This window comes from Lontra canadensis, unplaced genomic scaffold (genome assembly GCF_010015895.1).
Source record: "Lontra canadensis isolate GAN:19392208 unplaced genomic scaffold, GSC_riverotter_1.0 scaffold1, whole genome shotgun sequence".
Taxonomy (NCBI): Eukaryota; Metazoa; Chordata; class Mammalia; order Carnivora; family Mustelidae; genus Lontra; species Lontra canadensis.
In genome coordinates, this window is record NW_022630995.1 from 70,056,588 (window position 1) to 70,070,021 (window position 13,434).

The following is a 13,434-nucleotide window of genomic DNA, read 5'->3' on the forward strand; positions in this document are numbered from 1 at the left end:
TGCACACACGGGTTGGGGGGAGGGGCAGAAGGAAGGGGAGAAGAGACTCCTTGCTGAGCAGGGAACCCGACGTGGGGTTAAATCTGAGGACCCTGCAATCATGACCTGAGTCTAAGGCAGACACTTACCTGGTGGAGCCACCCAGCCACCCCTGCTGCTGACATTTCTTTTTAGTGAATGGCGGTACTCTATGATTAAAGCATTGCCTTCTACATGAGTTAGTTCTTAGCCCTAGTTAAAATACATTATCAGAGAATTTGCAAGACAGTAAAATGTCAAGTTAAACACTGAAACCACAGGCCGTGGTAACTTTCCAAGAGAAAAAGAAATATTTGGGTGGATTGTTTTTCTTGGACAAAAACTCTATTTACATTATATTTCATAAAATTTTATAAAAACATTTTGTAATGTTTTTAATGAAGGGTTGAAGAAACCACAGCAGTGCTGCAGTCTAAATGAAGGTCTTTTCTCTCCATTTTACCTGGAGGAAGGACGGTCCATCACGAGTGAGAACACCCCATCTCACAAGCAGTGTGTGGTTTCTGCCCGTCGGCCTCCCTGACCATGATTCTGCGTTAGCAGGACTGCCCTGTGTTCTTTTGAACTCTTGCTCTGTTTGTAACTGAGCAGAAGATCTATAGCGTAGTAGAGCCTGGCCTGCCAGATAGGAGGTTGTGGTTGTAGTGCGCATTATGGCAGGCTGCCAGAAGGAGAGAAGGAAAAAAAAAGTTGATTCTAGTCATGCCACTCTGTGACCTTGGTCATGTACTTTAAGACGATATGCCCTAGGAAAGACGAAGGGGTTAGTCATTGAGCCAACGATGATGCCAAAAAAGTGCTCTAACTCTTTAAGAATAATGACTAGAGGGCTTAGAGGCCAGAGGAAGCTGATGGTTTTTAAAAAGGCAAAGGGGTATAGCTGAGATGCCCTGAGGAAGGAAAAAATTATTTGTGTAAAGCGCTCATGTATATGCTTAAAGGGGATGTGGAAAAACTAGCCTTTTTTTTTTTTAAGATTTTATTTATTAGAGAGAGAGCACGAGCAAGGGGGAAGGGGAGAAACAGGCTCCCTGCTGAGACATGGGGCTCGATCCCAGGACCCCGAGATCATGACCTGAGCCGAAGGCAGCCACTTAACCGACTGAGCCACCTCGGCGCCTCAGAACTAGCCATTTTTAAGTGCAGATGATGGTCGGATGCTTTAGAACTTGTACTTGATCACTAAATCCAAACAGGGGCCTTTTGAGGGGATAGTAATGGTAACTACTGTTTACCCAGCATTTACTCTTCTCCAGATGCTTACCCAGTGCTTTATGTACATTTAATCTGCCTCGGGTGCACAACTACAAAGTTGGAGTTTGGACCCAGGCACTCCAGGGGCACAGTTTGTGCTGTCACTATAATGCTTTATTATCCACCTGCTTACTGTTATCATCCCCATTTTCAGTTAAAGAGATGAAAGCTCCGATAGGTTCAATAACTTGCTGGGACATTAGTTTTCAGCGAGTCGATACTTAACCTCTTAATGAACTGAATGGCACAGCTCGTACCTGCTGGGCCCAGGATTCAGACAAGGGTATTTCTGTGTGGATTGTTCATCCTTTTTTCATTACTCTGTGCTGATGAGAGCAACAGGATACTTTTTAGGGAAGGGGGAGCTCTCAGTTTTTTTTTTTTTTTAAAGATTTTATTTATTTATCTGACAGAGATCACAGTAGGCAGAGAGGCAGGCAAAGAGAGAGAGAGAGAGAGAGAGAGGAGGAAGCAGGCTCCCCGCCGAGCAGAGAGCCCGATGCGGGACTCGATCCCAGGACCCTGAGATCATGACCCGAGCCGAAGGCAGAGGCCCAACCCACTGAGCCACCCAGGCGCCCCGAGCTATCAGTTTTTAATTACACAAGTAGCACATAAGTACCTTCCACTTAAAAAAAAAAGAAGAAGAAGAAGAAAAGAAAAGAAACAGTCCAAAGAGGGCTAAAGGCCCCTTTGCCCCTCTTTTCATCTTTTCCACCCCAAGGTAACTACTTATTACCAGATTGGTGGCTATCAAAAGGAGATTTTTTTTTTTAATTAGCTTTGGACAAGGATAAAGAGGAAAAGGAGAGCAGTGTGGCATGTAGAAAGTGATAGAGACAAATATTTAACTTAAGTTCGGTGACTCCAGTAAGGAAAATTCCCTTCAAAATCTTCAAGAGAGGAAAGCTGTCCGGGATAGTGAAAATACCAGGAAAGAGTATTTAGGCTTCTCGGAATGCAATCGCATTCTTGAGCAAAGTAAGTCAGCCTCGCCCTAGATACTGGGAGAATGCTCAGCACTGTTGCTAGTTATGTGGGTCAATTATTAGTTACAGAGACAGAAAAAAAAAGAGAAATTCTGTTCAGCCTTTAAAAACTAAAAAATGAATTCTGGGAAAAGATGCATCAGTAATTTTAATGTCAGTCCCCAGAAAGTTCCCTCTAGAAATTCATGAACAGATGGTCTGCATGGAATTTATCAGAAGCCATGAATGAGCTGTGTCTCCTTTTCCAGTTGTGTTGCTGAAAGGCAGTCTCTAAATAGGTCATGACGCAGCTGGTCATTTGACAGATAACTCAGTATACACCTGAGTGGCGCGGTCGTTAAGCATCTGCCTTAGGCTCAGGTCATGATCCCAGGGTCCTAGGATGGAGCCCTGCATCTGGAGCCCTGCTCAGTGGGGGAGTCTGCTTCTCCCTCTCCATCTCCCTCTCCCACTACTTGTGTTTCCTCTCTCACTGTATCTCTTGCTGCCAAATAAGTAAATAAAATATTTTTTTAAAAAAACTTAAAAAAAAAAACCAAAAAAACCCCCGAAAAGGCCAGGAGTATATTGAAGTTGGTGATTGGGTGACTGGCTGAACACTGCCCACCATGTGGGATGGTTAATGAAATCAGTTTCAGGGGATTGTTCTCTAGTGCACGGGGCTTGATTCTTAACCTCTGACCATTTCTTCATTTGCAAATGAGTTACTGTCAGGATTAAATCAAATACTTCCAGTAGAGTTCCTGGAACAGTGCCTGACTGAAAGGCTTAGTTATTAAACTGTTACTATGGGGGCGCCTGGGTGGCTCAGTGGGTTGAGCCGCTGCCTTCGGCTCAGGTCATGATCTCGGGGTCCTGGGATCGAGCCCCGCGTCGGGCTCTCTGCTCAGCGGGGAGCCTGCTTCCTCCTCTCTGCCTGCCTCTCTGCCTGCTTGTGATCTCTCTCTGTCAAATAAATAAATAAAATCTTTAAAAAAACAAACAAAACAAAAAAAAACTGTTACTATGATTACTCTTCATCCCCCTCTGCTGGACTCAGTCAGCAACTGAAGCCACAGAAAAGGAGAAAGCCAAATGAAAACTTGAAGAAAAAAAAAAAAGACCAATATTGCTCACCAAAGTTTCCAACTAAGTCTAACGTCTGGTATTTTGAGTATGAGGGATCTGAAAGAATGAGTTCCTGTGTGAAGTTGACTCAATAAAGGCCAACCCTGGCAGTTTTATAACTGGGAAAAAAAAGAGAGAGAGAGAGAGAGATAAGAGGCCTACTCAGCTGAGGTATGGGCTACATGAAGCTGAGAGACGGCCAAAACATTAGATGACAAAATAAGATTTAAAAAATAGGACAGGTGGAAATGATTGGCAAAAACAAATTGGTAAGGATAAACCAGAAATCCTAAATTTTAAGAAATGATTATTAAAAAAAAAAAAACACCAAAAACCCAGGGGTGCCTGGCTGGCTCAGTCGATGGAATATATAACTCTTAGAGTTGTGAGTTTGAGTCCCATGTTGGGTGTAGAGATTACTTAAAAATAAAAAAATCTTAAAAAACAAAACAAAACCCAAAACTAGCTAGAGTTTTTACATATGGTATGGTGGGTTCAAGCATGGGATTTAGGGTCAGACAAATCTGAATCCAAATCCTGGGCTTGCTACTTACTAACCTATGACCTTGAACACAGTACTTACCATCAACAAGCTCAACTTTCCTCATCTGTAAAATTGGGATAATATTTATGTCCATCTCAAAGAATTCTTGTGAGAGAAAAGTGAACTGGCATGTTAACATGAGACTTAACACAAAGCAAGTAATTAATATATGTCATTTTCATGATGAGTATTAACTGGTGTGCAAACATCTTGGGATTTAGTTAACCATGTGGTCAGTATGAAACTCCACAGTGAAAGAGTATAAAAAATTGAATGCAGACTCAGGCTCTATTAGTAGAGGCGTCAAGAACAGCTCCATTATTCTCTGAAGTGGACTAGAGGCTTCTGGAACTCTCTCTCCAGAGAGATATTGATTGACAAGTTGACCTGTAAGGTGGATGTGCATAAAAGTAGGGAAGGTGGAAAGTGGAAAATAGACACACTTGCCTTGAAAAGAAGCTTGAGGGAGACAGGTGTGTTATACTCAAAACCTGAAGGGTTGTTGTATTGAGGCAACAGACCTATTCTGTTTGGCTTTCAAGAGTCGAATAAGGGGAAGAAGAGCAGTTCTAAATCTTTTTTGAGTCATGGACTCTTGGAGATCTAATAAAGACTATGGACGTTTTCTCCCCCCACAAAATGACACGTGCACATAGAGACAAAATTGTACATTTTAGGGGCTTCATGGACTTTCTGAACTTGAGGTTGCCGGTTAAGGGTCCTAAGACTAAAACAAAAATTGCAGAACTTTCAGTATGTAAAGAATACATTGGTGGAATGGAATGCCTCTGGTGGTGATGAGCTCCCTGTCTCTGAGAGTGTTCAAGCAGGTGCTAGACTCTCCTGGCTTTCGTGGAGGAGGTGAGATGCCTACATTTAGGGGGACACAGACAAGACAACCCCTGATGTTCCTGCTAACCCAGATTCTGTGATTCCTCTTTTCCCAAAACTGATTAATCTTCAACTAGGTTCTCTGAGACTAGATACTTAACAGAGGATTTTCTGATTCCTGAAATACTTATGGACCTTAAAGGAAGAAGTAACAGGGTTCTTTTAATCGAAGTGATAGTGATATAGTGGCAGGTAGATTCGGATGAATTAAACTGAAGAAACATTAAGGACATCCCAAAAACAACTAAAAGGGATTTCTACAATGAGTTATTGGAGGGAATCTCAAACATATTTTGAGATTATTTCTGAATTCCATTAAAGTGTTGAGACCCAGTCATATGATTTTTCTTATTATGTGTCAGCCACTATTCTAAGCATTTTATACATGTTAGCATGTTTAATTCTCGTATTCCTTTGATCTTGATGTCAAGACCACTGGTAGAATCTTCTCTTTATCATCCAGCCTTATATAGGGGAAACTGAAGTAGAGAGGTTAACTCTCTGAAGGGCATATGGTAAGTACAAAGGATTTGAAACCAGGCATCCTGGTTCCAGAGCTCTTAGCCCAAATACGTGCTGGCCAGACCTCCTGTCACCCAATATCTTGACTTCAATGTGCAAAAAGTAGGTTTTTCAGGGGAATGTGAAACCCAGAGGTATTAGTGGTGCATACAATCCATTTCTCATTGATACTTATGTGATTTGATTCTAGGTGCTGCGTGCCACGGGGACCTCACAGAGAAACTCAAACTCCTGTACAAAATGCACGTCTTGCCTGGTAAGTGAGCTACAGGAGGAGCCTAACTATAGTTATAGTTATGTACCTAACTATGACCTGGTTTGACATCTTTTTTGTATATATGCATCCTATTTGACACACACACAAAATCACTCACTGGTCACTAACGGTGATCTGGTTAGTAATTACCTACATAGGTTCCTGAATCAGTACGTGCTTGCATCTGTGGTCATTTACCTGTCTGAGCTACAAATTGTAAAAGAAAAGAGCAGACTTCTACAAGAGAGGGAACAAATAGCATTTGGTAACTCATGGGATACAAAAGTTATAAAAGAGAAGAGAGGGTAGGAACCTGAGATTTGAGTTGAGAAGGAACCGTTTTAACACTGACAGAAATAAGTAGGAAAGATGGAGAGGTATTGAGCTCAGGTTTTTGAAAAGGTTGGCCTATAGCTGGGATATAGCTAGCAAATACTTTAAAAATGGGGGATTTGCCTTAAGGATAGAGAAAGGGTAGAACTATAGATTTGAGAATTATCTTTAATTGCAAACAGTTTCTGAAATTTGGTTTGTGAAGCAGCATTTCACAGAATTTAGGGAAATCTTATGAAAAGGAAGATGTAAAGGGACATTTTGGTGTGAGGTTGTTAAAAAGGAATATGGAGTGAAAATGGAGTGAGTCCTCCAACCCCCATAAAGCGTTCAGGGCCCCCGGTGATGTGCCCCACTGTACCTTTGTACCTTCAGCTTCTCACCCTCCCCCTTGTCACTTCTCTAACAACTAACACACATTTTCATTGAGTCACAGCTTTGCCAATATGACAGTTACCTCTCCTCCTCTCTCTAGAGCCATCCTCTGATCAAGACGAGCCAGATTCTGCTTTTGAAGCAACTCAGTACTTCTTTGAAGACATCACCCCAGAATGTACACACGGTAAGCAGCTTTTGTCGCCAGGGGTACTGTATTTCTTTTCTCCACAGCCCCCTGTCACTGGAAACAGTTGCCCCCAAAGCTAGTCAGTCAGAGAAGTAATACCAATCCAGTGGCCTGTGTTACTTTCTTTTCATATATCTGAAGTCAGGCAACCAACTACTGGGGAGTGGGTCCTTGGCCCATGGAAGGGACCATGTACACCTTGTCCCCCTGGCTTAGAGGAAACATGGCCCAAAGAATGATATATTTTGCTCCTTTGTCCTTGCTCTAGTCAGGCTCATTAAGAACATCTTCCTATTATTAGGTTGCTCTCCAGAATCAGGACATGTCTGCCAAAAAGAGATCCCTTGTTTCTGTCTTTGCCATCAGCAAACTCCAGCCCATGGGCCAAATGTGGCCCACGGTCTGTACAACCTGTGAAGAGTGGGTGTTTTTTTTCCTTTTTTTTTTTTTTTAAGATTTTATTTATTTATTTGACAGAGAGAAATCATAAGTAGGCAGAGAGGCAGGCAGAGAGAGAGGGGAAAGCAGGCTCCCTGCCGAGCAGAGAACCTCATGCGGGGCTCGATCCCAGGACCCTGAGATCATGACCTGAGCTGAAGGCAGAGGCTTAATCCACTAAGCCACGCAGGCGCCCTGGTTTTTACATTTTTAAGTGGTTTTTAGAAATCAGAAGTGAAATAATATTTCATCATGGGGGGAAATTATATGAAATTTAAACTTTCGTGCCTAGAATAAAGTTTTATTGGAACACAGCCAAGCTGTTCGTTTGTGTATTGCCTCTGGCTACTTTCATGACAGAAGGGTAGAATTGAGTAGTCGAGAGAGAGACCGTAAGGCCTGCAAAGCCTGAACTATTTACTCTCTGGCCCTTTACAAGAAAAAAAAAAAATTGTGCTCACTTCTGCTTTATGTAGTTGTCAGATCTACACAGATGTCATTCAACTCATTGTACACATCTCCAAATTTATATATTGTCACGTACTATTTGTCCTGTATGAATTTCAGCAGTGTCTTTCAACTTGCCGCTGCAGCGAGTTACTCACCTTCTCATACAACACCGGTGAAGCTTCGTGGCTTCACCCAAGTCCTAAAATAAAAGTGGTTGCTCCCAGGTCCCTTTGGCTCTTAAATCTCGCCATTCCAAAATAAGCGCAGTATAGACCAGCTTTATTATTATTATTATTATTGGAGTATAATTAACTTATAGCATTAATATTAGTTTCAGCTGTACAACATGATTTATTCTGTTTATCACTCAGTGCTCATCACAGTAAGTGTAGTCACCATCTATCAGCAAACTCCATTATTCTGATTGAGTAGAAAGGGGTGCACTGGATCCAGCCTTATTATTGGCGGTAGGAGTTGAGGGTAGGATCTGTGGACAGAATGTACTCTCCTGCTCTGTATGTTGTTACCCAGGTGACCTCAGGTGGGTCCTGGTATTTCCAAGTCTCCATTTCCTTCTGTGAAAATGGAGATGATAAGCTGCTCTCTTGGGTGTAGTATGGATTTAATGAGATCATGCAGGAAGGCTTTTAGCATGGTGTCTTAGCATGTCCTACCCTATTCTTAGCTTTGTTAGCAATAGTATTTTGGCTGCAAAATGTGAGCCCTCTCTTTCTTCGTAAACACTCATTTCAGAAAAGGATCCACTTGTTTCGGAATCCTCCAGAATCCTTCAGCAGGGCTCACATGCCAATAGCAATTAATCATCACCAAAAGTTGCTTTTCTAAAAATGGTTTTCTAACTCCAAAACCACTATTGCTTTGTGTTGAAATTCTAAAAATAATAATATATAAAACAAGCTAAAGATAATCTTAAAATTTTGTGATACAAAGATGACAATATCTTGAAATAATTTCTTTTCTGTCATTTTTCTCCATATAACAGGTCATTATAATAATATGTATGTTTATATATAAAAAAAATCCAGTGAGGATGTTGCCATGTCATGAGACATTCTCTGAAAATGTGGGGTTTTTTGCTTGTTTGTTTGTTTGTTTTGAAAACATGGTTTTTAAATGGCTGTATTATATCTATGGTATGAACTTTCCATATATTAAATACTTTTTAATATCTTCTGGTTTCCAAATCATTTTCAACATTAAGAGGAGAAGAACTTCTCGATGACATATAGTATGTCGTTCTCACTTTATCTTAAAAGCTGCTGAGATTAACATGATTCTGAATTCACTGAAGGTCCCATATCTGGCAAACCAGCCACCTTCCGGATGATGGAAGAATGCTGGAATGCGTTCTGACAGCTGACAAACTCAATGGGAACCGGGAGGAGGTTCTACACCTCTCCCCTTTGAAGGCCTTACGTGCCCTGTGGTGTCCCATTTTAAGAAGAAAAAGGAAAACAATTACAAGTGGTTTCCTTGAAAGTCATATCTTTGAAATGCCAGATTATGAATGTAAGGAATATTGTAGGATTTTTTGGTTTACTTTTTATCCACATAGGATTTTATTTCTTTTTTCAAAAGTTCTTGATCTTTTGCAGGGCTTGACAGAAAGCGAGGCTCGTGTCGGCAAAGTTAAGATGATGATGTAACAGAGAGGGAGGGGAAATCAACATTGATTGGGCCGACACCACCATTTTTTTTAAGTGCAGAAGACCACATGACATCATTCCTTTAATTCCTAATTCTACACTGAACCCCAGTTGCGAAAAATAACTCTGGGGGAAAACATTACCAAGAAATAGAGCTGTCAGATAAAACATGGAACACCTAATAAAAGCTAAGTTTGAGATAAAAGATCATTTGTTTAGCACGCGTATGTTCCATGTGCTATTTAAGATTCATTTCTACTGAAGCATTATTGGTTATTTATCTCAAATTCAAATTTAGCTCCATGTACGGGGTTTTGATTTTGGTGTGGTTTGGTTTGGTTTGCTGAATTGGGCAACCCGACCTTGAGGTTTCTCTATTTCCTACTACAAATGCTGGACCTCTGGGTTTATTGTATAAACTTTTGCTCTTTTTCTTCTATTTCTTGGCAGTGGTTGGGTTGGAGAGCAGAAGGAAGCATGGTGCAGATGACGGCTTCGTCACAGTGAGTCTCCAGCCGGACAGAGGTGAGGACGCTGTCCTCCGCATATTTACCTTCCTGCGGGTTGGACGCTTGCTTCTTGGCCTTTAAATGCTTATTTCTCAACACTTGGGTTTTAGGGAAGAGGGCAAATTCTCAAGAAAATCGTAATTATCTGAGACTCTGGACTCCAGAAAATAAATCAAAATCAAAGAACGCAAAGGATTTACCCAAACTGAATCAGGTAGGTGTTTAACGTTTCAGTTTCCTCATTTCATACCTTGAAGCTCTGTTTTCCAGTCATAGAAAAATGTAGCAGAAGTCCCCCTCAAAGAGAATGGTAACTCAGGATATTAAATTAGGATCTGTTTGGATCCATTTTGTGCATCTTTTTGTGAATCAAAAATAGGCTCCATCGTGAGGAGGTGAACCCCACAGAGAAAATGTGAGTCACAAAATAACTCAGTTTTGAGAGTACAGGCATTCTCATTTCAGGTATTAAAAATACCCTCAGATAAAAGACAAGTTCATGCTGTTTGCAAATCACTGTGCTTGGCTATAAAGGTATCTAACACATTTGCTCTTAAAAAGCTGAAACGTCAGGCGACAGATAAAACAATGTAAGTAATTGTAACACAGGATGACAATGCTGAGTTTCGCGTGGGGAGAGCAGATAAACCATGTGGGTGGGGCGTCCGGGGACACGAGCAGATGTGTCATGGGGGAGGGGATTGGAGCCTCCCCGTGGGCTACATACCCAAGTGTGTAGATGTGAAGTGAGATGACGTCTGGGATTTATTTATGGTACTTGAACAGAGGAGGAAAGAGTTAGTGGTGCAATTGTCTGACCGTCATTCTTGACTCCAGGTGACAGGTACGTGAACGGTTATTATCTCATTCTTTCTATGTTTATGGATGTTGGAAAATTAAATTAAGTGGAATGCAAACATGAATATAAAGAGACTTTAAACAACCCATCAATTCATATGACATCTGGGACTTTTCCCGAGTCTTTCAGGAGCCCTAATATTTTTTTTTTAAGATTTTATTTATTTTATTTGACACAAAGAGAGCACAAGCAGGGGGAACGGCAGGCAGAGGGAGAGGGAGAAGCAGGCTCCCCGCTGAGCAGGGAGCCCAATGTGGGGCTTGATCCCAAGACCCTGGGATCATGACCTGAGCAGAAGACAGACGTTTAACCCACCGAGCCACCCAGGCGCTCCCAGGAGCCTTAATATTAAATAGCTTCGTAGTCCCGCTTCAGTCCTGCCTCTGTGACTCCCATGAGATGCTCACATCTTTTGTGTTTTTCCGAATCACTTTTCAGGGCCAGTTTATCGAGCTGTGTAAGACAATGTACAACATGTTCAGCGAAGACCCCAATGAGCAGGAGCTCTACCACGCCACGGCAGCGGTGACCAGCCTCCTGCTGGAGATCGGGGAAGTCGGCAAGCTCTTTGTCACCCAGCCTGCAAAGGAGGGCGGCAGCGGGGGCAGCGGGCCCACCTGCCCCCCAGGCATCCCAGGCATGCTCTTCCCCAAGAAAGGGCCCAGCGAGGCGTATGTGGTGGAGTCTGTTGAGCCCCTCCCGGCCAGCTTGACGGTGGAGGGTGAGGAGCACTCCCTGGGAGGCCAGATGGAGGACATTAAGCTGGAGGACTCCTCTCCCCGGGACAACGGGGCCTGCTCCTCTATGCTGATTTCCGATGACGACACCAAGGACGATAGCTCCATGTCCTCATACTCAGTGCTGAGTGCCGGCTCCCACGAGGAGGACAAGCTGCACTGCGAGGACATCGGGGAGGACACAGTTCTGGTGCGCAGTGGCCAGGGCACAGCGGCTCTGCCCCGGAGCACCAGCCTGGACCGGGACTGGGCCATCACCTTCGAGCAGTTCCTGGCCTCCCTCCTGACTGAGCCAGCCCTGGTGAAGTACTTTGACAAGCCCGTGTGCATGATGGCCAGAATCACCAGTGCAAAAAACATCCGGATGATGGGCAAGCCCCTGACCTCGGCCAGTGACTATGAGATCTCTGCCATGTCGGGCTGACACCTGCGCCTTCACGGGGGACGGGTGGGGTGGGGGAGGGGAAGGGTTTTGTTTTGTTTTTAAATGTTCTGTGTTGGGGTTTCTTTCTTCCTTTTAAATTAAATATTTATTAGTACGTGGCTTGAAGCCTCGTGTTTTCATAATATAATACAATGAAAACCGTTGGAGAAATATTTAAACACCTCGATGTAGGTACACTGTCTTGGGGGGAGGGGGATTTACCAGAATACAGTTTATTCCGTGAATTCCAAACAAAGAGGAATCTGTCCGTGATATGTGTGTATTTTAATCTTGCTGTTGAGCTATATACGTGGTTTAAAAAAAATAGTGCTGTTTAATGCTAAATAAGGCAACGGCCATTTGTGTATTTGGGCTTTCTAAATGAACCTGCTGGATCCATAGGAAAATGAAATGCCACGAACACAAGAATGTTCCCAAAAGGAAAATGCAGTGTCAGCTGAGGGAAATCCTATATCATCTGAGGGAGCATTCAAAATGTTTTTTAAGATTTGAAATACATTTCATAAAATTCCTCTACTCAAAAATCATATTCGACAGATGTTTCCTTTCAAGGGGGAAACGTTTGAGGTTCTAAACAATTATGAATGTGTAAATGATTTTTACATGGTGCCAGAATGACACTTCTATTTGATCAATCTGGACCAATACCAGGCTGATTTTGCATTGGAAAACTGTTCTGATTATTTAAGTCAGCTGACCAGAATTCAGGGAAAATGAACAGTCTTTTGTTACAGAGAATCTGAAAATGGCAACAAAGATGACAGAGGGCTCAGGATTTTTTTTTTTTCTTTCTTTCTTTTCTGGAAAGAGTAAAAGTACTGATGCTTCTGATACTGGATCTTCAGCTTCTTGTTACTCACTGCAAATAAAGCAAAAACTAAAACAATAAACTTTATAATTTCTATACTCTCCATAGATTCAAGAAATCATGCCATGTATCGCTTATGATCATCTTTCCAGTTAAATCAATGTAAAGTAGTGATCATGTAAACTTTAAAAAAATCTGCAAGATAACATACCTGAATGTTTTAAAGCAGAACTTGTCACTTTATTAAAAGAATAGTATGCTCTATCTATTTCCTGAATGGATGTGGAAAAGAAGACTAGCGCACCTGCACTTTGGATTCTTGCTTTTTTTTTTTTTTTTAAATTTTATTACTATTACAGTTTTGCCTTTTACAGATGTTGAAGGTGTTCTCTCCTGTTGAATCATCATTATGGTCACATTTTCTTTGCTTATTCGGTGTTCCTGTCAACACATTCCTTTATGACTCCTTGTGTTTTTATTTTAGCTCTTGCTGCTGTTTTTTATTTTGTTTACAGAATGATTTTTAAACTGTCCAATGAAGTAGTGTTAACCTCAAGTAGGACCAATGTGAACAAATAAAATACATCAGATATTCAGTTACGGCTTTCATCTCAGTGCTTGAGTTCCTGCTTAAGGCAATAACGTGACTCTTTCCACAACGTTGTGGGTGGTGGGCGGGGGGTGGGGTTGCAATTCTATTTGGGCAACCATTTTAAGTAAACCAGGGCTTACAGGCAAATATTTTGAGATAAGAAATATGCAGTGATGTACGCTTGAATGGGTATATTTAAAATAAGAGAATGCTTACCAGTTATCTAATTATCTAACTTAAACTGCCAAAGAGATTAAAGGATGAAAATTCCTCGTTTCATCCTTATTAATACACTGTAGTACCATTTGGTTTTTATCTAGTTGAGTGACCAGTAACTTATTTTATTTAACTTTAAGATGGTTACACATTATTACATCACGTGTTTTCTAGGGGCACCTGGGTGGCTCCGTTGGTTGGGTGTCTGCCTTC

The 13,434-nt window shown here is 41.8% G+C and overlaps 1 protein-coding gene across 1 annotated transcript in view; it reads left to right on the top strand.

The window, feature by feature from the left end:
* Window positions 1–13,010, top strand: part of TBC1D9 (TBC1 domain family member 9) — a 120,857-nt gene extending 107,847 nt beyond the window's left edge. Inside the window, exons 17-21 of the mRNA XM_032857195.1 lie at window positions 5,537–5,602; window positions 6,411–6,497; window positions 9,506–9,580; window positions 9,675–9,778; window positions 10,862–13,010. Of these exons, the coding sequence (XP_032713086.1) occupies window positions 5,537–5,602; window positions 6,411–6,497; window positions 9,506–9,580; window positions 9,675–9,778; window positions 10,862–11,584 (1,055 nt within the window). The 3' untranslated portion in view covers window positions 11,585–13,010. The remainder of the gene's footprint in view (window positions 1–5,536; window positions 5,603–6,410; window positions 6,498–9,505; window positions 9,581–9,674; window positions 9,779–10,861) is intronic.
* Window positions 13,011–13,434: the final 424 nt, after the last annotated feature.